Raw genomic sequence first — 27,515 nt, forward strand, 5'->3', positions numbered from 1 at the left:
ATGTTTCTGGATTTTAGCTTGAGTTTTCCTTATTCCCTAATGACCTCCCACTGGTACCTCATGTACAACTCGCAACACCTCCTTTATATACTCTACCGACAATACTACATGAACTTCTGCCCACTTTTCATCCGCCTGCATATGTAAAAACGTCTCCATTTTCTCATCAAGACATCACTTTTCCGGTAATAACACTCTGGTATCCTCTCAGATTGCTCTTCCATATATGCTTTCGGATACATCTGTTTTATTTCTATATCTTTCTGTTGTAATTCCACCAATTTTCCTGAACTAAAAATATCCGCCTCATCCTCCTGTTCTTTTTCTTTTTCAACCATCTGATCAAAAATTGTTTCTGATAATTGCACTTCAACTTCATCTTTGATTTATCCTCTTGTCTTAACCTGTGACTTTGCGACCTCGTCACTACACAATCCATAAAAATCCCATAATATTCGTCCTTCAACACTTCAGTTGTCTGATTTTCCACTGGCTTATCAACCACAGTAGTCATCACTCCACCCGCGATCCACCTATATCATTACCCAAGATAAACTGTATACCTGGACCCAAGATAAACTGTATACCTGGACAAGATAGTTTCTCTATTACTCCTACCACTTCACCACTCTTCACTGGACTTTCTAACCTTACCTTATATAATGGAACACTACTCCTCTCACCCTGAATTCCACATATTACCACCTTTTCCGGCAACATTCTTCCCAAACTACCTAACTCCTCATCTCTTACCATTAAAAATTGACTAGCTCCCGTATCTCTTAAAATTGTGACTTCTGTACCTGCTCCTCCTGATACACATGGGTAAAGTTTACCCACACAAGTAAATTCTTCAAAGAGATCAGGCACTTTCTTATCATAGAATTTACAGTGCAGAAGGAGGCCATTCGGCCCATCGAGTCTGCACCGGCTCTTTGAAAGAGCACCCTACCCAAGCCCACATCTCCACCCTATCCCCATAACCCAGTAACCCCACCCAACACGAAGGACAATTTTAGACACCAAGGGCAATTTAGCATGGCACCTTATCAATCACCTCTTGATCAGGCTGTACAATCTTTTGCACCTCCTTCGCTTCACTTGGGCTTTCCTTTACCACTTTCACAAACCCCACTGTCTTATCCTGTTTTACCACATCAGCCTTCCCAGTGCTCTTCTTCAACCACCAACACTGACTTTACATGGCCTTGTTTATTAAAGTGAAAACATTTGACATTTTTCATGTCTCTTCCACCCTCCTGGGTTTATTTTTTAATCTGAGGTACACGCTCCTTATTATCCCCCATCAGATCACCTTTACTTTTACCACTATGACTATTTCTCATGTCCCAGTGTCTATCCCTCACAGGCTGAAACTGATGTCGGAAACCAAGCTTTGATTTATGAACTAATTCATAATCATCTGCCATTTCTGCTGCTGATCTTGCAGTTTTAGCCCTCTGCCCTTCCACATGAGTTCTCACTACATCAGGAATTGAATTTCTAAACTCCTCCAAAAGCATAATTTCTCGGAGAGCTTCATACGTTTGGTCTATTTTCAATGCCCTTATCCACCTATCAAAATTACTTTTGAGCCTTTCAAACTCCATGTATGTATACATGGATTTCAGCAAGGTGTTTAATAAGGTTCCCCATGGTTGGCTCATGAAGAAAGTAAGGAGGTGTGGGATAGAGGGAAATTTGGCCAATTGGATAAGTAACTGGCTATCAGTGGTGTACCACAGGGATCAGTGCTGGGTCCTCTGCTATTTGTGATTTTTATAAATGACTTGGAGGAGGGGGGTGAAGGATGGGTCTGTAAATTTGGTGATGACACAAATATTGGTGGAGTAGTGGATGAGGTGGAGGGCTGTTGCAGGCTGCAAAGAGGCATTGACAGGATGCAGAGCTGGGCCGGAAAATGGCAGATGGAGTTTAACCCTGATAAGTGCGAGGTGATTCATTTTGGTAGGACAAATTTAAATGCGGATTACAGGGTCAACGGCAGGGTCCTGAGGAATGTGGAGGAACAGAGAGATCTTGGGGTTCATGTCCACAGATCTCTGAAGGTTGCCACCCAAGTGGATAGAGCCGTGAAGAAGGCCTATAGTGTGTTAGCGTTTATTAACAGGGGGCTTGAGTTTCAGCGCCATGGGGTTCGGCTGCAATTGTACAGGACCCTGGTGAGACCACATTTGGAGCTTTTCTCATTGGAGCAAAGGAGGATGAGAGGCAGCTTAATAGAGGTTTTTAAGATGATGAGGGGGATAGATAGAGTGGACGTTCAGAGGCTATTTCCTTGGGTGGATGTAGCTGTTACAAGGGGCCATAACTATAAGATTCAGGGTGGGAGATATAGGAGGGATGTCCGAGGTAGGTTCTTTACTCAGAGAGTGATTAGGGTGTGGAATGGACTGCCTACTGTGATAGTGGAGTCGGACACTTTAGGAACTTTCAAGCGGTTATTGGAGAGGCACAGGGAGCACACCACAATGACAGGGTGTGGGATAGCTTGATCTTGGTTTCGGACAATGCTCAGCACAACATCGAGGGTCGAAGGGCCTGTTCTGTGCTGTACTGTTCTATGTTCTTTGTTCTATGGTTGACCAAATTCTTTCCTTAAATTTCTAAGCCTTTGTCTGTAAGCTTCAGGCACTAGTTCATATGCACCCAAGATGGATATTTTCACCTCCTCATATGTCCCAGATACCTCCCAGTAGTAATGCAAACACTTCACTAGCTCTACTTACCAGCTTTGTTTGAATCAGTAATGCCCACATGTGTGGCCATTTCATTTGTTTAGCCACCTTCTCAAATGAAATGAAAAAGGCTTTTACCTCCTGCTCGTCAAACCTTGGCAATGCTTTGACATATTTAAATAAATTCCCACCAAGCCTTCAACTTTGACGCTCTTTCTCACTATCCTCATCACTATCATCCAACTGTACGTTTCCTTTTACGTCTGCCAATTTTAACTGACTGTCATGTTTCATGGCCATTTTCTGAAGTTCAAACTCTCTCTCTTTATCTTTTTCCCTGATCTGTATCTCCCTTTCTCTTTCTTTTTGTTCTGCTAGGGCTATTCTTTCTTTTTTCCTTTCTTCTCCCTCTTCTTTTTCCTCTCTCCCTCTTTCTTTTTCCTCTCTTTCGTGTTCAAGCTGCTTTAATTCTCTCATGTTCCATTTGTTTAAGTTGTAACTGAATTTTTTCCATTTCCAATGAGTGAAAGTGTATCTCAGGCAACTTTAAATGCTTAGCCACTGCCATAATTACCTCATCTTTCCACATTTTGCCAGGTAATGTTAACTGCAATATTTTTGCCAAATCTATCAGTCTGCTTTTAGTCTCTGTCCGTCAGGTACTGAGTGTGACCGTCTCCACCCCCAAAAACTTCAGAGCCTCTGAAAGAGCCATTGTCCACAACACACTCCCTACTTAACTGAAATACCACACCTGAAAAGCAACCACAAAATGCTCACCCCTCACTGTTTTTAAGTTCACTAAGCCAATCCAATAGATAGACTTTTATCCCCCTCGAGCCGAGCCCCCAATTTGTTATAGGCCAGGGTTTAGAGAACCCCAAAGTGCATCATGGAGTTCACCTGAACCACAACTTTTAACAGATTGTGGTATGGGGAGCACACGGCCCACTCTACAGGTGTGGTACAGCAGAAATGGAAAAGTATTTTTTAAAGCAAAACAATGTTTATTCCATGAACTCAAGTTAACCTTTTTAAAACATACAGTGAACATCTTAGCAACCATTCATTCAAATCCAACCCTCAAAGAATACAACACTAAGTAATCCTTTAAGCTTTCCTTTTAACATCCATAAGACTTAAAACAGCTTTTACCAGAAGCACATCAGGTTGGCACTGAGTGCTGAATTTGATGCATTTGAGTGCCATAGTGAGAGTTTGGTGACTGAGGGAGTTAGGTGAGGAGGGAGTAAGGTGCGCCTTTCATTTTGTTTCCTACATTTCCGCAAAGAGTGAAAAGAGAGCCAGGAGTTTACAGAGATTGCAGCTGACTGGGAGCAGAGTCGGAGGGCGGAGATCCAGTTAGTCCACAGGGCAGCTATATTCTGTAAGGTAAGAGGGGATGGAGGCTAGGCCAGTTGCATGCTCCTCCTGTAGGATGTGGGTGGTGAGGGATACCACCGGTGTCCCCGCTGACTATACCTGCGGGAAGTGCACCCAACTCCAGCTCCTCAAAGACCGTGTTAGGGAACTGGAGCTGAAGCTGGATGAACTTCGGATCATCCGGGAGGCAGAGGGAGTGATAGAGAAGAGTTACAGGGAGGTAACCACACCCAAGGTACAGGACAAGAATAGCTGGGTTACAGTCAGGGGAAAAAAACCAAACAGGCAGACAGTGCAGGGATCCCTCGTGGCCGTTCCCCTTCAAAACAAGTATACCGTTTTGGATGCTGGTGGGGGGGCGGGGGGGATGACCTACCAGGAGAAGGCCCTAGCAGCCAGGTCTCTGGCACCGAGTCTGGCTCTGGGGCTCAGAAGGGGGGAGAAGAATAGAAAAGCAATAGTTGTAGGAGATTCAATGGTTAGGGGAATAGATAGGAGATTCTGTGGTCGCGAGCGAGACTCCCGGAAGGTATGTTGCCTCCCGGGTGCCAGGGATGTCTCGGATCGTGTCTTCAGGATCCTTAAGGGGGAGGGGGAGCAGCCAGAAGTCGTGGTGCACATTGGTACCAACGACGTAGGTAGGAAAAGGGGTGTGGAGGTAATAAATGAGTTTCGGGAGTTAGGCTGGAAGTTAAAAGCCAGGACAGACAGTTGTCATCTCTGGTTTGTTGCCGGTGCCACATGATAGCGAGGCTAGGAATAGGGAGAGAGTGCAGCTGGACACGTGGCTGCAGGAATGGTGTAGGAGGGAGGGCTTCAGGTATTTGGATAATTGGAGCGCATTCTGGGCAAGGTGGGACCTGTACAAGCAGGACGGGTTGCATCTGAACCAGAGGGGCACTAATATCCTGGGAGGGAGGTTTTCTAGTACTCTTCGGGAGGGTTTAAACTAATTTGGCAGGGGAATGGGAACCGGATTTGTAGTCCAGCAACTAAGGTAGCCGTAAGATTAACTGGCTTACCTTGCAGGTCAGCTGTTGAGTTCAGGAGTGAGAGCTGGGACCTTAGAATCAGCGCGGGAATTTTGAAAAAGCGCGGGGGCTGCGAGGCAGAGGGGACCATTTAAAAGGTCGCTGTCTGTGGTGAGGCGAGTACAGATTAACTTGCTTACCTTGCAGGTCAGCTGTTGAGTTCGGGAGTGAGAGCTGGGACCTTAGAATCAGCGCGGGAATTTTGAAAAAGCGCGGGGGCTGCGAGGCAGAGGGGACCATTTAAAAGGTCGCTGTCTGTGGTGAGGTGAGTACAGATTAACAACATACTTACCTTGCAGGCCAAGTCAATTTCAGCAGGAGCTGAGCAGGCTAGTCCATTTCAGCGGGGGCAGTGCGGAAGTGATTTCTGGGAGGCAAGTTTCTCCTTTAAATTTTTTTTTTAAATTCTAGTGTTTAAGGTGGGAACAGGAAGTCGACCCGCGGACTTCTGGGAAGACCCTCACCAATAAATTCTGGTGGAGAGGAAACCCGAGACACTACACGTGTAGTGTCTCCCACCCGCCCTCCTCCTCTAACCTAATAATAAAACCCTTTGGTGTGAGGTAAGTACCATATTTTATTATTGTTATTAATAATTTTTTTTTTTTATATATAAAAAAAATTTAATTTAGTTGTTAGCCAGATCTTGGTAGAACGTTAGAGGAATGGCAGGGAAGGGAGTGCAATGTTCCTCCTGCAGGATGTTTGAGGTGAGGGATGCCGTTAGTGTCCCTGCTGATTTTACCTGCAGGAAGTGCTGCCATCTCCAGCTCCTCCAAGACCGAGTTAGGGAACTGGAGCTGGAGTTGGAAGAACTTCGGATCATTCGGGAGGCAGAGGGGGTCATAGATAGCAGCTTCAGGGAATTAGTTACACCAAAGATTGGAGATAGATGGGTAACTGTAAGAGGGACGGGGAAAAAACAGTCAGTGCAGGGATCCCCTGCGGTCGTTCCCCTGAGAAACAAGTATACCGCTTTGGATACTTGTGGGGGGGACGACTTACCAGGGGTAAGCCATGGGGTACGGGCCTCTGGCACAGAGTCTGTCCCTGTTGCTCAGAAGGGAAGGGGGGAGAGGAGCAGAGCATTAGTAATTGGGGACTCGATAGTCAGGGGCACAGATAGGAGATTTTGTGGGAGCGTGAGAGACTCACGTTTGGTATGTTGTCTCCCAGGTGCAAGGGTACGTGATGTCTCGGATCGTGTTTTCCGGGTCCTTAAGGGGGAGGGGGAGCAGCCCCAAGTCGTGGTCCACATTGGCACGAACGACATAGGTAGGAAAGGGGATAAGGATGTCAGGCAGGCTTTCAGGGAGCTCGGATGGAAGCTCAGAACTAGAACAAACAGAGTTGTTATCTCTGGGTTGTTGCCCGTGCCATGTGATAGTGAGATGAGAAATAGGGAGAGAGAGCAATTAAACACGTGGCTACAGGGATGGTGCAGGCGGGAGGGATTCAGATTTCTGGATAACTGGGGCTCTTTCTGGGGAAGGTGGGACCTCTACAGACAGGATGGTCTACATCTGAACCTGCGGGGCACAAATATCCTGGGGGGGAGATTTGTTAGTGCTCTTTGGGGGGGTTTAAACTAATGCAGCAGGGGCATGGGAACCTGGATTGTAGTTTTAGGGTAAGGGAGAATGAGAGTATAGAGGTCAGGAGCTCAGATTTGATGTCGCAGGAGGGGGCCAGTGTTCAGGTAGGTGGTTTGAAGTGTGTCTACTTCAATGCCAGGAGTATACGAAATAAGGTAGGGGAACTGGCAGCATGGGTAGGTACCTGGGACTTCGATGTTGTGGCCATTTCGGAGACATGGATAGAGCAGGGACAGGAATGGATGTTGCAGGTTCCGGGGTTTAGGTGTTTTAGTAAGCTCAGAGAAGGAGGCAAAAGAGGGGGAGGTGTGGCGCTGCTAGTCAAGAGCAGTATTACGGTGGCAGAGAGGATGCTAGATGGGGACTCATCTTCCGAGGTAGTATGGGCTGAGGTTAGAAACAGGAAAGGAGGTCACCCTGTTGGGAGTTTTCTATAGGCCTCCAAATAGTTCTAGGGATGTAGAGGAAAGGATGGCGAGGATGATCCTGGATAAGAGGAAAGTAATAGGGTAGTTATTATGGGAGACTTTAACTTTCCAAAGATTGACTGGAAAAGCTATAGTTCGAGTACATTAGATGGGTCGTTCTTTGTACAGTGTGTGCAGGAGGGTTTCCTGACACAGTTTGTTGACAGGCCAACAAGAGGCGAGGCCACATTGGATTTGGTTTTGGGTAATGAACCAGGCCAGGTGTTGGATTTGGAGGTAGGTGAGCACTTTGGGGACAGTGATCACAGTTCGGTGACGTTTACGTTAAGGATGGAAAGGGATAAGTATACACCACAGGGCAAGAGTTATAGCTGGGGGAAGGGAAATTATGGTGCCATTAGACGTGACTTGGGGGGGGGGGGATAAGGTGGAGAAGTAGGCTGCAAGTGTTGGACACACTGGATAAGTGGAGCTTGTTCAAGGATCAGCTACTGCGTGTTCTTGATAAGTATGTACCGGTCAGGCAGGGAGGAAGGTGCCGAGCGAGGAAACCGTGGTTTACCAAAGAAGTGGAATCTCTTGTTAAGAGGAAGAAGGAGGCCTATGTGAAGGTGAGGTGTGAAGTTTCAGTTGGGGCGATGGATAGTTACAAGGTAGCGAGGAAGGATCTAAAGAGAGAGCTAAGACGAGCAAGGAGGGGACATGAGAAGTATTTGGCAGGAAGGATCAAGGAAAACCCAAAAGCTTTCTATAGGTATGTCAGGAATAAGCGAATGACTAGGGATAGAGTAGGACCAGTCAAGGACAGGGATGGGAAGTTGTGTGTAGAGTCTGAAGAGATAGGCGAGATACTAAATGAATATTTTTCGTCAGTATTCACTCAGGAAAAAGATAACGTTGTGGAGGAGAATGCTGAGCTCCAGGTAAATAGATTAGATGGCATTGAGGTACGTAGGGAAGAGGTGTTGGCAATTCTGGACAGGCTGAAAATAGATAAATCCCATCAGGTCCCGGGGACTTATCCTAAGATTCTCTGGGAGGCCAGGGAAGAGATTGCTGGACCATTGGCTTTGATTTTTATGTCATCATTGGATACAGGAATAGTGCCAGAGGACTGGAGGATAATGTGGTCCCTTTGTTCAAAAAGGGGAGCAGAGACAACCCCGGCAACTATAGACCGGTGAGCCTCACGTCTGTAGTGGGTAAAGTCTTGGAGGGGATTATAAGAGACAAGATTTATAATCATCTAGATAGGAATAATATGATCAGGGATAGTCAGCATGGCTTTGTGAAGGGTAGGTCATGCCTCACAAACCTTATCAAGTTCTTTGAGAAGGTGACTGAACAGGTAGACGAGGGGCAGTTGATGTGATGTATATGGATTTCAGCAAAGCGTTTGATAAGGTTCCCCACGGTAGGCTATTGCAGAAAATACGGAGGCTGGGGATTGAGGGTGATTTCGAGATGTGGATCAGAAATTGGCTAGCTGAAAGAAGACAGAGGGTGGTGGTTGATGGGAAATGTTCAGAATGGAGTTCAGTTACAAGTGGAGTACCACAAGGATCTGTTCTGGGGCCGTTGCTGTTTGTCATTTTTATCAATGACCTAGAGGAAGGCGCAGAAGGGTGGGTGAGTAAATTTGCAGACGATACTAAAGTCGGTGGTGTTGTCGATAGTGTGGAAGGAAGTAGCAGGTTACAGAGGGATATAGATAAGCTGCAGTGCTGGGCTGAGAGGTGGCAAATGGAGTTTAATGTAGAGAAGTGTGAGGTGATTCACTTTGGAAGGAAAAACAGGAATGTGGAATATTTGGCTAATGGAAAAGTTCTTGAAAGTGTGGATGAGCAGCGGGATCTCGGTGTCCATGTACATAGATCCCTGAAAGTTGCCACCCAGGTTGATAGGGTGGTGAAGAAGGCCTATGGAGTGTTGGCCTTTATTGGTAGAGGGATTGAGTTCCGGAGTCAGGAGGTCATGTTGCAGCTGTACAGAACTCTGGTACAGCCGCATTTGGAGCATTGCGTACAGTTCTGGTCACCGCATTATAGGAAGGACGTGGAGGCTTTGGAACGGGTGCAGAGGAGATTTACCAGGATGTTGCCTGGAATGGAGAGTAGGTCTTACGAGGAAAGGTTGAGGGTGCTAGGCCTTTTCTCATTAGAACGGAGAAGGATGAGGGGCGACTTGATAGAGGTTTGTAAGGTGTTCAGGGGAATAGATAGAGTAGACAGTAAGAGACTTTTTTCCCCGGGTGGAACAAACCATTACAAGGGGACATAAATTTAAGGTGAATGGTGGATGATATAGGGGGGATGTCAGAGGTAGGTTCTTTACCCAGAGAGTAGTGGGGGCATGGAATGCACTGCCTGTGGTAGTTGAGTCGGAAACATTAGGGACCTTCAAGCAGCTTTTGGATAGGTATATGGATTACGGTAAAATCATATAGTGTAGATTTATTTGTTCTTCAGGGCAGCACGGTAGCATGGTGGATAGCACAATTGCTTCATAGCTCCAGGGTCCCAGATTCGATTCCGGCTTGGGTCACTGTCTGTGCGGAGTCTGCTCATCCTCCCAGTGTCTGCGTGGGTTTTCTCCGGGTGCTCCGGTTTCCTCTCAGTCCAAAGATGTGCAGGTTAGGTGGATTGGCCGTGATAAATTGCCCTTAGTGTTGGGTGGAGGTGTTGACTTTGGGTAGGGTGCTCTTTCCAAGGTAATTCTGAATGGACTTATTCAGCCGCCCACAAACCGCTTCCTCCGCTAACAACCCCACATCCAGCCTCCACAGCAGGCGCTGCCCGCTCTCCTCACTCAACCGCAAATCCACCCAATGTGGGGCATGATTAGAGACTGCAATCGCCGAATATTCCGTCCCCGTCACCTTCGGAATTAGCACCCTGCTTAGAACAAAAAAAAAAAAAATCAATGCGGGAGTAAACTTTATGGACATGAGAAAAAAACGAAAACTCCTTCGCCCTCGGCCACTCGAATCTCCACAGGTCTACCCCCGCCATCTGCTCCATAAAACCCCTCAACTCCTTCGCCGCGGCAGGCCTCCTTCCAGTCCTGGATTTTGACCGGTCCAGATCGGGATCAATGACCTTGTTAAAATCTCCCCCCATGATCAAGCCATGACACTCTAGGTCCGGGATCTTGTCTAACATCCGTCTCATAAGACATTTTGCAGAATAAAGGGATTAAGGGTTATGGTGTTCGGGCCGGAAAGTGGAGCTGAGTCCACAAAAGATCAGCCATGATCTCATTGAATGGTGGAGCAGGCTCGAGGGGCCAGATGGCCTACTCCTGCTCCAAGTTCTTATGTTCTTATAAATCCCCCCCCCCGACCCCCCCCCCCCCCCCCCCCCGACTAGCCATGACCTTTTTTTGGCCAGCCCAGAGCCCCCCGCTTCCCCGAGCTCCCCCACAAGCAGCCACTGCCCTCAACCTCCCTTTTGTTCCCCGATAATAGTTCCTCCCATCAGCGAAGCAGCCTCCCCCTTCCCCCACAACAGCACCCGAAACCTAATCCCCCAGGTCAAGCACCATCTTAGCACATGTTCACCTCCCACCTCGTTTCCGAGAGTCAGCTGACCAATGCTGACCCCGACAGCCCCCGCCCTTGGTGCCAAACAGTCTGGCTCCCTATTGTTCAAACCCCTCTCCCGACATGCATAAACCATTTAACAACATCGCAGTCCTCAGTAAGTAAGCAACCTCAAGTAAAAGAAATTAACATAAACCAATGCAGAAACAATCGCTTGGAACCAAACCCAACCCCCCACAGAATAGCACCAACTTTGGGGCTCCCCTCCCCCTCCGCATCCAACCTCTGCAAAAACAAAGCACCCTCAAACCACCACCCCAGCCCAATACATAACCCAGAACCACAGTCTTATTTGAACCAATACAAGAATTACAAACCACCGCCACATAACTCCTTCAAGACTCAAGTGTCCTTTAAGATGCTTCCAACTTCTTTTCTCTGATGAAAGACCATACAATGCCTGTGCCTCAAAGTAAAAGTGCCGGTCTTTGAGCGTAACCAACAACCGCGCTGGATACAGCATCCTGAATTTCACCCCACTCTTGAAGGAGCGCCTTCATCCGGTTAAACTCAGCACGTCTCTTGGCCAGCTCCGCTCCCACGTCCTGGTAGATGCGCACCTCTCTGTTCTCCCATCTGCTGCTCCGCTCCTTCGTGGCCCACCGCAAGAAGAGTTCTTTGTCCGAAAAACGGTGGAAAAGCATCACCATGGCCCTCGGCGGGTCATTCGTCTTAGGCTTCCTTGCGAGGGCTTGATGCGCTCCGTCCACTTCCAGGGACCGAGAAAACGCCCCGGGCCCCATCAGAGTCTCCAGCATGCTCGCCACATATGCTCCCGCATTTGACCCCTCAATTCCTTCGGGAAGGCCAACGATCCTGAAGTTCGGCCTCCTGGACCTGTTCTCCAGCGTCTCCTGCATTCTCTTGTGGCGCTCATCCAACACCTCCACCTTATGTTCCAGCACGGTTAGATAGTCCTCCTGGCTAGATAACTTCAGCTCAATTTCTTGTATCGCTTTCCCTTGGGCCGCCTGATTCAAAACCACTTGATCGATCGCAGCCTTGATCGGGTCCAGCATTTCCTTTTTCAGCTCAGCGAAACAATCCTTAAAGAACTTCATCTGCTGCTCCTTAGACCACTGAGCCACCGCTCCCTGGTCCTGACCCTCTGCCATGCTACCAGCTCCGACTGCGTCACTCTATCCGGGCTGAGTCTTTTCACACGCCCACTTCTAGTGCAATTAGCAATACATCGGAGGGGGAATCCTTCTTAATGTTGTCCACTGCACCTAAAGTCCGAGAAAAGTCGGGAAAAAAGGTCCGAAAGTCCGTTTCAGGCGGGAGCTATCGAATGTGCGACCTATTCCTCCATGGTCGCCACCGGATTGGTGGACGCACAGTTGACAGCCATGTTGGGCCCCCCCTGGACAAAAGAAAACCCCGGAACGCAGGGACTCGACCGCATGTGGAGAGCAGTGACAGCAGTCATCTTTGATGGCTCCCGAACAAAGGGAAACTCCGGAGTGCAGAGGCGCATCCACTAGGTAAGTATGGTTAATCCCACAGGAGTGAGGGGACAGAAACCCCCCAACTGGATAGTCACCTGGAACTTCAGGGGTCTCAACGGCCCAGTGAAAAGATCCAGAGTCTTCACCCACCTCAGAAACATGAAAGCCAACATAATCTTCCTCCAAGAGACACACCTGAGAGAGCAGGACCGACTACGGGTAAGAAAGGGCTGGGTGGGACAGAGCTCCGATCCCTGTTACGGGACGAAGGTCAAGGGGGTGGCAATGCTGATAAACAAGAGGACGATGTTTAATGTGATGAAGACTGTTACGGACCCAGGGGAACGGTAAGTCATGGTCAGCGGGGACCTAGACGGCGCACCGGTAGTACTTGTTAACGGGTATGCTCCCAACTGGGTCGACATTAAAAAGACCATGGCGGAAATCCCCGACATTGTGACGCACTGACTGATCATGGCAGGGGACTTTAATTGTGTACAGGACCCACGGACAGACAGGTCAAACCCGAAAACAGGGAAGACCTCAAACATGGCAAAGGAACTCGGTCAGTTTATGGAGCAGATGGGGACCCTTGGGAGGTTCACCCATCCAGGGGAGAAAGAATTCTCCTTCTTCTCCCCCGTGCACAACGTATATACCAGGATTGGTAAAAGCGGAATACTCCGCAATCGTAATCTCCGACCATGCTCCACATTACATGGATGTGAGGTTGGAGACAGGCAGGGCCCAATGCCCCACATGGAGGTTGGGCACTGCCCTACTAGCCGACAAGGCTTTCAGCGAAAGGGCATCACAGGCCATAGCAGAGTATACGGAAAACAACCAAAACGGTGAGGTCTCACCCTCCATGTTCTGGGAGGCGCTAAAGGCAGTGATTAGAGGGGAATTTATCGTCTTCAAAGCACGTCGAAACAGGGAGGAAAGGATGGCTAGGCAGCAGTTGGTCAACTCCATACAAGAGGCAGACCGTAAATACTCTGAGGCCCCGACCATAGAGCTCCTGGCGGAGAGGAAAAAGCTACAAACAAACTTTGACCTGAATTCCACAAGGAAAGCAGTGCACCAACTCCGCCAAGCACGGGGGACCCTATACGAACGCGGAGATGAAGCCAGCCTGCTGGCACACCAGCTGAGAAAGCAGGCAGCCACTAGAGATATTGCGCAAATCAGAGACAACAGAGGCACATTAGAAACAGTCAATAAAACCTTTGAGACCTTTTACCAAGGGCTGTATGCCTCGGAGCCCCCAGCAGGGGAATCGGGGATTAAATGGTTTCTCGACGAACTGGACATGCCAGTTGTGGGGGAGGACAGAAAACGGTGCCTGGAAGCACCACTAGAACTGGGAGAGATCATGGAGAGCATTAGCTCCATGCAGGTGGGGCAGGTGCCAGGACCAGATGGGTTCCCGACTGACTTCTACAAAACAATTGCGATAGCACTGGCCCCGCACCTGCGGGAGATGTTCACAGACTCACTGGCTAGGGGCACACTGCTACCTACACTATCACAGGCCTCAATCTTGCCTAATATCCAAGAAAGACAAAGACCCAACGGAATGCAGGTCTTACAGACCCACCTCGCTACTAAACGTAGACGCCAAAATACTGGCCAAGATCCTCACTAAAAGGCTGGAGGACTGCATTCCAGAGGTGGTCGCAGAGGACCAGACGGGCTTTATCAAAGGTAGACATAGATGAAGGAGGCCATTCGGCCCATCGAGTCTGTACTGGCTCTTGGGAAGAGCACCCCACCCAAGGTCAACACCTCCACCCTATCCCCATAACCCAGTAACCCCACCCAACACTAAGGGCAATTTTGGACACTAAGGGCAATTTAGCATAGCCAATCCACCTAACCTGCATATCTTTGGGCTGTGGGAGGAAACCGGAGCACCCGGAGGAACCCCACGCACACACGGGGAGGATGTGCGGACTCCACACAGACAGTGACCCAAGCCGGAATCGAACCTGGGACCCTGGAGCTGTGAAGCAATTGTGCTATCCACAATGCTACCGTGCTGCCCACAAAGCCCATCATCTCCCTGGACGCAGAAAAGGCCTTCGACAGAGTCGAGTGGAAGTACCTCAGAGGTACTGGAGCGGTTCGGGCTTGGAACAGAGTTCACCTCCTGGGTGAAGCTCCTGTACAACAGTCCCATGGTGGGCGTACGGACAAACAACACCAGCTCCCAGTATTTCCAGCTGCACGGGGGCACCGGGCAGGGATGCGCACTGTCCCCACTGCTATCCGTCCTAGCGATCGAACCACGAGCGATTGCTCTCAGCAAAAAACTGGAGGGGGATCCAAAGGGGAAGCAGAGAGCACAGAGTCTCGCTCGATGCAGATGACCTGCTCTACATCTCGGACCCACAAAGCAGCATGGAAGGAATCATCACGCTCCTGAAAGAGTTGTGCCTTCTCGGGCTACAAACTCAATGAGCAAAAGCGAGATCTTCTCGGCGAACCCGCAAGGGGGAGGGGCACGCTGAGGGGACAGCCATTTAAACAAGCCCGACACAAATTCCACTTCCTGGGGATCCAAATCGCTCATGACTGGGCGGGGGTTCACAAGTGGAACCTGACTTGGAGAAAGGGAATGGGTGACCAAAAGGCAGAGAAAGAGCAGGAAGGAAGTGCAGGTGTCCCCTGCGGTCATCTCCCTCCAAAACAGGTATACCGTTTTGGATACTGTTGGGGGAGATGGCTCACCAGGGGAAGGCAGCAGTAGCCAGGTTCATGGCACTGTGGCTGGCTCTGCTGTACAGAAAGGCGGGAAAAAGAGTGGAAGGGCTATAGTCGTAGGGGATTCAATTCTAAGGGGAGCAGATAGGCGGTTCTGTGGTCGAAAACGAGACTCCCGAATGGTATGTTGCCTCCCAGGTGCATGGGTCAGGGATGTCTCAGATAGGCTGCAGAACATTCTGAAGGCGGAGGGTGAACAGGCAGTTGTCGTGGTGCACATAGGCACCAATGATATAGGTAAAAAAACAGGAGGAGGTCCTACAAGCAGAATTTAGGGAGTTAGGAGCCAAGTTAAAAAGTCGGACCTCAGAGGTAGTAATCTCAGGATTGCTACCAGTGCCACGTGGTAGTCAGAGTAGAAATGAAAGAATAGGCAGGATGAATGCATGGCTTGAAAGATGGTGCAGGAGGGAGGGGTTCAGATTTTTGGGACATTGGGACTGGTTCTGGGGGAGGTGGGACTACTACAAATTGGACGGTCTACACCTGGGCCGGACTGGAACCAATGTCCTTGGGGGTGCTTTTGCTAACGCTGTTGGGGAGGGTTTAAACTAATGTGGCAGGGGGATGGGAACCAAATGAAGAGGTTAGTAGACATTAAGGAGGTAGTAACTAAAGTCTGTAAGGAACTAGATCATAAAGTCAGCGTGACTAAGGGGAAGAGTAGGCAGGGGACAGATGATGAACGCAAAGGGACTGGTGGTCTGAGGTGCATTTGTTTTAATGTAAGAAGTGTAGTAGGTAAGGCAGATGAATTTAGGGTTTGGATTAGTACCTGGGAGTATGATGTTATTGCTATTACTGAGACTTGAGGGAAGGGCATGATTGACAACTAAATATCCTAGGATATCGATGCTTCAGGCAGGATAGAGAGGGAGGTAAAAGGGGTTGAGGAGTTGCATTACTGGTCAGAGAGGATATCACAGCTATGCTGAAGGAGGGCACTATGGAGGACTCAAGCAGTGAGGCGATATGGGCAGAGCTCAGAAATAGGAAGGGTGCGGTAACAATGTTGGGCCTGTACTACAGACCTCCCAACAGCGAGCGTGAGATAGAGGTACAAATATGTAAACAGATTATGGAAAGATGTAGGAGCAACAGGGAGGCGGTGATAGGAGATTTTAATTTTCCCAACATTGACTGTGATACATTTAGGGTCAGAGGTCTAGATGGAGCAGAATTTGTAAGGAGCATCCAGGAGGGTTTTCTAGAGCAGTATGTAAATAGTCCAACTCGGACAGGGGCCATACTGGACCTGGCGTTGGGAAATGAGCCCGGCCAGGTGGTTGAAGTTTCAGTCGGGGATTACTTTGGGAATAGAACATAGAACAATACAGCGCAGAACAGGCCGTTCGGCCCACGATGTTGCACCGAAACAAAAGCCATCGAACCTACACTATACCATTATCATCCATATGTTTATCCAATAAAGTTTTAAATGCCCTCAATGTTGGCGAGTTCACTACTGTAGCAGGTAGGGCATTCCACGGCCTCACTACTCTTTGCGTAAAGAACCTACCTCTGACCTCTGTCCTATATCTATTACCCCTCAGTTTAAAGTTATGTCCCCTCGTGCCAGCCATTTCCATCCGCGGGAGAAGGCTCTCACTGTCCACCCTATCCAACCCCCTAATCATTTTGTATGCCTCTATTAAGTCTCCTCTTAACCTTCTTCACTCCAACGAAAACAACCTCAAGTCCATCAGTCTTTCCTCATAAGATTTTCCCTCCATACCAGGCAACATCCTGGTAAATCTCCTCTGCACCCGCTCCAAAGCCTTCACGTCCTTCCTATAATGCGGTGACCAGAACTGTACGCAATACTCCAAATGCGGCCGTACCAGAGTTCTGTAAAGCTGCAACATGACCTCCTGACTCCGGAACTCAATTCCTCTACCAATAAAGGCCAACACTCCATAGGCCTTCTTCACCACCCTATCAACCTGGGTGGCAACTTTCAGGGATCTATGTACATGGACACCTAGATCCCTCTGCTCATTCACACTTTCAAGAACTTTTCCATTAGCCAAATATTCCACATTCCTGTTATTCCTTCCAAAGTGAATCACCTCACACTTCTCTACATTAAACTCCATTTGCCACCTCTCAGCCCAGCTCTGCAGCTTATCTATATCCCTCTGTAACCTGCTACTTCCTTCCACACTATCGACAACACCACCGACTTTAGTATCGTCTGCAAATTTACTCACCCACCCTTCTGCGCCTTCCTCTAGGTCATTGATAAAAATGACAAACAGCAACGGCCCCAGAACAGATCCTTGTGGTACTCCACTTGTGACTGAACTCCATTCTGAACATTTCCCATCAACCACCACCCTCTGTCTTCTTTCAGCTAGCCAATTTCTGATCCACATCTCGAAATCACCCTCAATCCCCAGCCTCCGTATTTTCTGCAATAGCCTACCGTGGGGAACATTATCAAACGCTTTGCTGAAATCCATATACACCACATCAACTGCTCTACCCTCATCTACCTGTTCAGTCACCTTCTCAAAGAACTCGATAAGGTTTGAGGCATGACCTACCCTTCACAAAGCCATGCTGACTATCCCTGATCATATTATTCCTATCTAGATGATTATAAATCTTGTCTCTTATAATCCCCTCCAAGACTTTACCCACTACAGACGTGAGGCTCACCGGTCTATAGTTGCCGGGGTTGTCTCTGCTCCCCTTTTTGAACAAAGGGACCACATTTGCTATCCTCCAGTCCTCTGGCACTATTCCTGTAGCCAATGATGACATAAAAATCAAAGCCAATGGTCCAGCAATCTCTTCCCTGGCCTCCCAGAGAATCCTAGGATAAATCCCATCAGGCCCCGGAGACTTATCTATTTTCAGCCTGTCCAGAATTGCCAACACCTCTTCCCTACGTACCTCAATGCCATCTAATCTATTTACCTGGAGCTCAGCATTCTCCTCCACAACATTATCTTTTTCCTGAGTGAATACTGACGAAAAATATTCATTTAGTATCTCGCCGATCTCTTCAGACTCTACACACAACTTCCCATCCCTGTCCTTGACTGGTCCTACTCTTTCCCTAGTCATTCGCTTATTCCTGACATACCTATAGAAAGCTTTTGGGTTTTCCTTGATCCTTCCTGCCAAATATTTCTCATGTCCCCTCCTTGCTCGTCTTAGCTCTCTCTTTAGATCCTTCCTCGCTACCTTGTAACTATCTATCAGCCCAACTGAAACTTCACACCTCATCTTCACATAGGCCTCCTTCTTCCTCTTAACAAGAGATTCCACTTCTTTGGTAAACCACGGTTCCCTCGCTCGGCACCTTCCTCCCTGCCTGACCGGTACATACTTATCAAGAACACGCAGTAGCTGATCCTTGAACAAGCTCCACTTATCCAGTGTGTCCAACACTTGCAGCCTACTTCTCCACCTTATCCCCCCCAAGTCACGTCTAATGGCATCATAATTTCCCTTCTCCCAGCTATAACTCTTGCCCTGCGGTGTATACTTATCCCTTTCCATCCTTAACGTAAACGTCACCGAATTGTGGTCACTGTCCCCAAAGTGCTCACCTACCTCCAAATCCAACACCTGGCCTGGTTCATTACCCAAAACCAAATCCAATGTGGCCTCGCCTCTTGTTGGCCTGTCAACAAATTGTGTCAGGAAACCCTCCTGCACACACTGTACAAAAAACGACCCATCTAATGTACTCGAACTATATCTTTTCCAGTCAATATTTGGAAAGTTAAAGTCTCCCATAATAACTACCCTGTTACTTTCGCTCTTATCCAAGATCATCCTCGCCATCCTTTCCTCTACATCCCTAGAACTATTTGGAGGCCTATAGAAGACTCCCAACTTTCATGTTTCTAACCTCAGCCCATACTACCTCGGAAGAGGAGTCCTCATCTAGCATCCTCTCCGCCACCGTAATACTGCTCTTGACTAGCAGCGCCACACCTCCCCCTCTTTTGCCTCCTTCTCTGAGCTTACTAAAACACCTAAACCCCGGAACCTGCAACATCCATTCCTGTCCCTGCTCTATCCTTGTCTCCGAAATGGCCACAACATCGAAGTCCCGGGTACCAACCCATGCTGCCAGTTCCCCTACCTTATTTCGTATACTCCTGGCATTGAAGTAGACACACTTCAAACCACCTACCTGAACACTGGCCCCCTCCTGCGACGTCAAATCGGAGCTCCTGACCTCTATACTCTCATTCTCCCTTACCCTAAAACTACAATCCAGGTTCCCATGCCCCTGCTGCATTAGTTTAAACCCCCCCAAAGAGCACTAACAAATCTCCCCCCCAGGATATTTGTGCCCCTCAGGTTCAGATGTAGACCATCCTGTCTGTAGAGGTCCCACCTTCCCCAGAAAGAGCCCCAGTTATCCAGAAATCTGAATCCCTCACGCCTGCACCATCCCTGTAGCCACGTGTTTAATTGCTCTCTCTCCCTATTCCTCATCTCACTATCACGTGGCACGGGCAACAACCCAGAGATAACAACTCTGTTCTAGTTCTGAGCTTCCACCCTAGCTCCCTGAAAGCCTGCCTGACATCCTTATCCCCTTTCCTACCTATGTCGTTAGTGCCAATGTGGACCACGACTTGGGGCTGCTCCCCCTCCCCCTTAAGGACCCGGAAAACACGATCCGAGACATCACGTACCCTTGCACCTGGGAGGCAACATACCAAACGTGAGTCTCTCACGCTCCCACAAAATCTCCTATCTGTGCCCCTGACTATCGAGTCCCCAATTACTAATGCTCTGCTCCTCTCCCCCCTTCCCTTCTGAGCAACAGGGACAGACTCTGTGCCAGAGGCCCGTACCCCATGGCTTACCCCTGGTAAGTCGTCCCCCCCACAAGTATCCAAAGCGGTATACTTGTTTCTCAGGGGAACGACCGCAGGGGATCCCTGCACTGACTGTTTTTTCCCCGTCCCTCTTACAGTTACCCATCTATCTCCAATCTTTGGTGTAACTAATTCCCTGAAGCTGCTATCTATGACCCCCTCTGCCTCCCGAATGATCCGAAGTTCTTCCAACTCCAGCTCCAGTTCCCTAACTCGGTCTTGGAGGAGCTGGAGATGGCAGCACTTCCTGCAGGTAAAATCAGCAGGGACACTAACGGCATCCCTCACCTCAAACATCCTGCAGGAGGAACATTGCACTCCCTTCCCTGCCATCCCAATAGTGATTACAATTCCTTAAGTTTTAGAATACTCATGGACAAAGGCGAGAGTGGTCCTAAAGGAAGAGTGCTAAATTGGAGGAAGGCGAACTATACCAAAATTCGACAGGAGCTAGGGAATGTGGATTGGGAGCAGCTGTTTGAAGGTGTATCGACATTTGATATGTAGGAGGCTTTTAAAGAGAGGTTGATTAGGGTGCAGGACAGACATGTCCTGTGAAAATGAGGGATAGAAATGGCAATATTAGGGAACCATGGATGACAGGTGAAATTGTGAGACTAGCTAAGAGGAAAAAGGAAGCATACATAAGGTCTCGGCGACTAAAGACAGACGAAGCTTTGGAAGAATATCGGGAATGTAGGACCAATCTGAAACGAGGAATCAAGAGGGCTAAAAGGGGTCATGAAATATCTTTAGCAAACAGGGTTAAGGAAAATCCCAAAGCCTTTTATTCATATATAAGGAGCAAGAGGGTAACTAGAGAAAGGGTTGGCCCACTCAAGGACAAAGGAGGAAAGTTATGCATGGAGTCAGAGAAAATGGGTGAGATTCTTAACGAGTACTTTGCATCGGTATTCACCGAGGAGGGGGACATGACGGAAGTGGAGGTTAGGGATAGATGTTTGATTACTCTAGGTCAAGTCGGCATAAGGAGGGAGGATGTGTTGGGTATTCTAAAAGGCATTAAGGTGGACAAGTCCCCAGGTCCGGATGGGATCTATCCCAGGTTACTGAGGGAGGTGAGCGAGGAAATAGCTGGGGCCTTAACAAATATCTTTGCAGCATCCTTGAACATGGGTGAGGTACCAGAGGACTGGAGAATTGCTAATGCTGTCCCCATGTTCAAGGGTAGCAGGGATAATCCAGGTAATTATAGACCGGTGAGCCTGACATCAGTGGTAGGGAAGCTGCTGGAGAAGATACGGAGGGATAGGATCTATTCCCATTTGGAAGAAAATGGGCTTTTCAGTGATAGGAAACATGGTTTTGTGCAGGGAAGGTCATGTCTTACCAACTTAATAGAATTCTTTGAGGAAGTGACAAAATTGATTGATGAGGGAAGGGCTGTAGATGTCATATACATGGACTTCAGTAAGGCGTTTGATAAGGTTCCCCATGGTCGGCTGATGGAGAAAGTGAAGTCTCATGGGGTCCAGGTGTACTAGCTAGATGGATAAAGAACTGGCTGGGCAACAGGAGTTTCTCAAAATGGAGAACTGTGACCAGTGGTGTTCCACAGGGATCTGTGCTGGGACCACTGTTGTTTGTGATATACATACATGATCTGGAGGAAGGTATAGGTGGTCTGATTAGCAAGTTTGCAGATGACACTAAGATTGGTGAGTAGCAGATAGTGAAGGGGACTGTCTGAGAATACAGCAGAATATAGATGATTGGAGAGTTGGGCAGAGAAATGGCAGATGGAGTTCAACCCGGGCAATTGCGAGGTGATGCATTTTGGAAGAACTAATTCAAGAGCGAACGAGACAGTAAATTAAAAAGCCCTGGGGAAAATTGATGTACAGAGAGATCTGGGTGTTCAGGTCCATTGTACCCTGAAGGTGGCTGCGCAGGTCAATCGAGTGGTCAAGAAGGCATACGGCATGCTTTCCTTCATCGGAAGGGGTATTGAGTACAAGAGTTGCCAGGTCATGTTACAGTTGTATAAGACTTTGGTTTGGCCACATTTGGAATACTGCGTACAGTTCTGGTTGCCACATTACCAAAAGGATGTGGATGATTTGGAGAAGATGCAGAGGAGGTTCACCAGGATGTTGCCTGGTATGGAGGGTACTAGCTATGAAGAGAGGTTGAGTAGATTAGGATTATTTTCATTAGAAAGACGGAGGTTGAGGGGGACCTCATTGAGGTCTACGAAATCATGAGGTATAGACAGGGTGGATAGCAAGAAGCTTTTTCCCCCAGAGTGGGGGACTCAATTACTAGGGGTCACGAGTTCAAGGCGAGAGGGGAAAAGTTTCACGGAGATATACATGGAAAGTTCTTTACGCAGAGGGTGGTGGGTGCCTGGAACGCATTGCCGGCGAAGGTGGTAGAGGCGGGCACGATAGCGTCATTTAAGATGTATCTAGACAGATACATGAATAGGCAGGGAGCAGAGGGATATAGATCCTCAGAAAATAGGTGACAGTTTTAGATAGAGGATCTGGATTGGCGCAGGCTTGGAGGGCCGAAGGTCCTGTTCCTGTGCTGTAATTTTTCTTTGTTCTTTGACCAGTCTGACAGAGGAAGTCAAAAAGAACCTGCAAAGATGGAACACACTCCCACTCTCCCTCGCGGGGAGAGTGCAGACAATCAAAAATACGTGCTGCCCAGGTACCTCTTCCTACTCAGATCTACCCCGATCTATATCCCCAAGGCCTTTTTCAACTCACTGGACAAATTAATCATGGCGTTTGTATGGGAGGGGGGGAAAGAATGCTAGGATCCCAAAGAAGGTCCTACAAAACACAAAATCCAGGGGCGGGCGAGCCCTCCCAAACCTACAATACTACCACTGGGCGGCGACAGCAGAACGAGTAAGTGGAATCCTTCTGGATTAAGGAGCCAGAAGCCACGTAGGTGCACGCAGAGGAGGCCTCGCTCTGGACCCTAGCCACGGCGGCACTCCCATCCCCACCCAAAAAACACTCCAGCAGCCCAGTGGTGGTAGCCACCCTCCAGACTTGGAACCAATTACGGCAGCAATTCGGCCTGACTGAAATGTCCGCCAAAGCCTCCATCTGCAACAACCAAAGGTCAAAGGTCCGTGCCAGCGCTCACTGACGCCACCTTTAAAAGATGGAGACAGAACAGGGGGACACTGACAGTCAGGGACCTATACACAGACGGCTGGGTCACAACACTGGAAGAACTGACGGAGAGATTCCAACTAGCTTAAGGACAACAAACTCAAATACCTACAGCTTAAAAACTTCCTACAGAAGGAGACAAGTACGTACCCACGAACACCACGACAGACACTACTGCAGGAGTTGCTAGAAGCAAAAGTTCTAGGTAAAGGAAACTGTAGCGACATGTACGAATGACTGGTAGAGAGGGCTGACACTACTGGACGCGACAAGGAAGAAGTGGGAGGAAGACCTGGGGCATGAAATAGGATGGGGACTCTGGAATGCAGCACTACATAGGGTCAACTCCACCTCCATGTGCGCAAGACTCAACCTAGCACAACTAAAAGTAGTACATAGAGTCCACTTAACGAGAACCCGAATTAGTAGGTTCTTCCCAGAGGTGGAGGACAGATGTGAAACGTGCCAAGGAGGCCCGGCCAACCACGCCCACATGTTCTGGTCTTGCCCCAGACTTGCTAGGTACTGGACAGCCTTCTTCGAGGTAATGTGCAAAGTGGTGGGGCTGAGGGTGGAGCCAGTGCCTGAAAGTGGTGGTCTTTGGGGTATCAGACCAGCCAGATCTCTTCATGGGGAGGAGGGCCAACACCCTTGCCTTTGCCTCCCTGATCGGTCGCCGTAGAATCCTGCTCTGCTGGTGGTCAGCAGCACCACCCAAAGATGCAGACTGGCTGTCCGACCTATCAGAATTTCTCCAAATGGAGAAAATCAAATTTGCCATCCGGGGGTCGGAAGATGGCTTCCTCAGAACATGGGAGCCATTCACCCAACTATTATCATAGAATTTACAGTGCAGAATGAGGCCATGAGGCCCATCGAGTCTGCACCGGCTCTTGGAAAGAGCACCCTACCCAAGGTCAACACCTCCACCCTATCCCCACAACCCAGTAACCCAACCCAACACCAAGGGCAATTTTGGACACTAAGGGCAATTCATCATGGCCAATCCACCTAACCGGCACATCTTTGGACTGTGGGAGGAAACCGGAGCACCCGGAGGAAACCCACACGCACACACGGGGAGAACGTGCAGACTCCACACAGACAGTGACCCAAGCCGGAATCGAACCTGGGACCCTGGAGCTGTGAAGCAATTGTGCTATCCACAATGCTACCGTGCTGTTCCAGGACCGGTTTGTGGCCAATGAACAAACAAATAAATAATCAAGTAGCTAACAGCCAAGCAAAGTAGCCAAGACATGTGAAAAGAGAAGGAAGGGAGGGAGGACCCGGGGTGGGGGGCGCACAGTTCCAAAAAAGGGGTTCCCAAACACAGCAGTAAAGAAAGAGGAGCTGCAGAGGGGGAGCGGGGGGAGGGAGGAAGGAAAGGGGGCAAAGAATAATAGAGGGGAGCCAGACAGGAGGGAAAGATGAGGGAACACAAACTGGAAGGAGAGCACGAGAAAGACAACGACCATAACAAACAGAGTGTAAGAAAGTACGGGAGGAAGAAACGACAGACAGCCAAAGCAGAGATAAACACACAACAGCGAAACCCCACCGGGAGAAGCAAGCAACATCAGGGGCGCTGCCGAGGTGCCCCGCCCACCCAGTTTTATTTTGTTTTGCTTGTGCTGTATGTATTTTCGATTTTCCTTTTAAAAAAAAACCAGAAGCTCCTCCACCACCAAAGACATGTATAATGTAATTGTCTCTGCAGTGCTTCTATGTATACTAACTTCCCCAGTTTTTACTTTCCCACCCCTTGGTTTTTGTTTTTAATGTGTTTTCTTATTTATGTAGTGTTTTTGTTACCCTCTTTTTCGTTTCTCTTTACGTACACCTGTAAATATACCATGTGCAAAAAACCGAATAAAAACATTTGAAAAAAACGATTGTGCTGAGGGACACAGCTGAAACCTAACTCCTACCCTGTGATGCCGTCCGTAACATCAGTTGTCCAAATTCAATGGCTCCTCCGCTGGTGAAGGTAAGTTTAAATGTTGCAGAGCCGTCCCATCCTCCTGTGGAAGAGAAAGTGTTAGAATGGAATGAAAAACCAGGAATACTTTAAAGCCAGTCTGGTTCCATCAGATCAAGTTTTATGACTGTTTACTCTCACCCAACTCAAAATTGTAGTGAACTTTAGAGGTAGAAAACCTCCCATCCCACACCTACCCATTCTATCCCCATTTCCCTCACCTCGAGCCACCCTCCCAGCATAACCCACACAAAATCTATCTTCAGAACAGGTTGTTATTACGAGGGAGGAAATGTTAGGTGTGTTAAAAAGCATTAAGGTAGACAAATCCCCAGAGCCACATGGCATTTATCCCAGATTACTGAGGGAGACAAGAGATGAAATTGCTGGGCCTCCAACAGAAATCTTTGTTCCTCGTTGGCCACAGGTGAGGTCCAGAGGACTGGAGGATAGTCAATGCTGTCCCGTTATTTAAGAAGGGTAGCAGACTTCCGGTGGCGGTGATGTGCTGAGCGGACGTACATCAAGTGACTCTCCTCCCAATTGGACCCAAAATAACGAGATTTCTTGAACATTTGATTCAAAAAGCCACCCAAAACTTATTTTAATCCAGAAGATAATAACGGCGAAGCAGTAGAAAGGAAGATGCTGGCAAACGATAGCTCAAAGAAGGCAGAAGCGGATGAAAGGGGCAGGAGCAACGAGCGGACGAACCGCCGGACCCATGAGGCGAGGCAGAGGCCCTGGCAAACCAAGGGAGGGAGCGACTGCCGTCCCGAATGGCGGAACAGGAACAGGCAGTGACACCCCCCCACCCCCACCACACCGGGGGATTGTAGCCAACTAGGATGGCCATATCCCGATTACAAAATGGACACTCACAAAGAATGCAGGGAAAATTGGACAATGCTAAGAAACAAGCAGGTGCAAGCTTAGTCTGTTGATTAGAACCTTAAACGCTCAGACAGGACAGAAACTACCAAACGATCTACATATGTTCCTCCTGCAGGATGTTTGAGGTGAGGGATGCAGTTAGTGTCCCTGCTGATTTTACCTGCAGGAAGTGCTGCCATCTCCAGCTCCTCCAAGACCGAGTTAGGGAACTGGAGCTGGAGTTGGAAGAACTTCGGATCATTCGGGAGGCAGAAGGGGTCATAGATAGCAGCTTCAGGGAATTAGTTACACCAAAGATTGGAGATAGATGGGTAACTGTAAGAGGGACTGGGAAAAAACAGTCAGTGCAGGGATCCCCTGCGGTCGTTCCCCTGAGAAACAAGCATACCGCTTTGGATACTTGTGGGGGGGGGGGGGGGACTTACCAGGGGTAAGCCATGGGGTACAGGCCTCTGGCACGGAGTCTGTCCCTGTTGCTCAGAAGGGAAGGGGGGAGAGGAGCAGAGCATTAGTAATTGGGGACTCTATAGTCAGGGGCACAGATAGGAGATTTTGTGGGAGCGTGAGAGACTCACGTTTGGTATGTTGCCTCCCAGGTGCAAGGGTACGTGATGTCTCGGATCGTGTTTTCCGGGTCCTTAGGGGGAGGGGGAGCAGCCCCAAGTCGTGGTCCACACTGGCACCAACGACATAGGTAGGAAAGGGGACAAGGATGTCAGGCAGGCTTTCAGGGAGCTAGGATGGAAGCTCAGAACTAGAACAAACAGAGTTGTTATCTCTGGGTTGTTGCCCGTGCCACGTGATAGTGAGATGAGGAATAGGGAGAGAGAGCATTTAAACACGTGGCTACAGGGATGGTGCAGGCGGGAGGGTTTCAGATTTTTGGATAACTGGGGCTCTTTCTGGGGAAGGTGGGACCTCTACAGACAGGATGGTCTACATCTGAACCTGAGGGGCACAAATATCCTGGGGGGGGGAGATTTGTTAGTGCTCTTTGGGGGGGTTTAAACTAATGCAGCAGGGGCATGGGAACCTGGATTGTAGTTTTAGGGTAAGGGAGAATGAGAGTATAGAGGTCAGGAGCACAGATTTGATGTCGCAGGAGGGGGCCAGCGTTCAGGTAGGTGGTTTGAAGTGTGTCTACTTCAATGCCAGGAGTATACGAAACAAGGTAGGGGAACTGGCAGCGTGGGTTGGTACCTGGGACTTCGATGTTGTGGCCATTTCGGAGACATGGATAGAGCAGGGACAGGAATGGATGTTGCAGGTTCCGGGGTTTAGGTGTTTTAGTAAGCTCAGAGAAGGAGGCAAAAGAGGGGGAGGTGTGGCGCTGCTAGTCAAGAGCAGTATTACGGTGGCGGAGAGGATGCTAGATGGGGACTCTTCTTCCGAGGTAGTATTGGCTGAAGTTAGAAACAGGAAAGGAGAGGTCACCCTGTTGGGAGTTTTTTTATAGGCCTCCTAATAGTTCTAGGGATGTAGAAGAAAGGATGGCGAAGATGATTCTGGATATGAGCGAAAGTAACAGGGTAGTTATTATGGGAGACTTTAACTTTCCAAATATTGACTGGAAAAGATATAGTTCGAGTACAATAGATGGGTCGTTTTTTGTACAGTGTGTGCAGGAGGGTTTCCTGAAACAATATGTTGACAGGCCAACAAGAGGCGAGGCCACGTTGGATTTGGT

At 48.7% G+C, this 27,515-nt stretch overlaps 1 protein-coding gene across 3 annotated transcripts in view; it reads right to left on the bottom strand.

Annotated features, from left to right (window-relative positions):
* Positions 1–27,515, bottom strand: part of LOC140395333 (WW domain-binding protein 2-like) — a 174,541-nt gene that overhangs the window by 58,995 nt on the left and 88,031 nt on the right. For all 3 annotated transcript variants that reach the window (XM_072482969.1, XM_072482970.1, XM_072482968.1), the window contains exon 4: positions 24,885–24,977. In XM_072482969.1, the coding sequence (XP_072339070.1) occupies positions 24,885–24,977 (93 nt within the window). The remainder of the gene's footprint in view (positions 1–24,884; positions 24,978–27,515) is intronic.

This window comes from Scyliorhinus torazame, chromosome 18 (assembly GCF_047496885.1).
Source record: "Scyliorhinus torazame isolate Kashiwa2021f chromosome 18, sScyTor2.1, whole genome shotgun sequence".
NCBI classification, from domain to species: domain Eukaryota; kingdom Metazoa; phylum Chordata; class Chondrichthyes; order Carcharhiniformes; family Scyliorhinidae; genus Scyliorhinus; species Scyliorhinus torazame.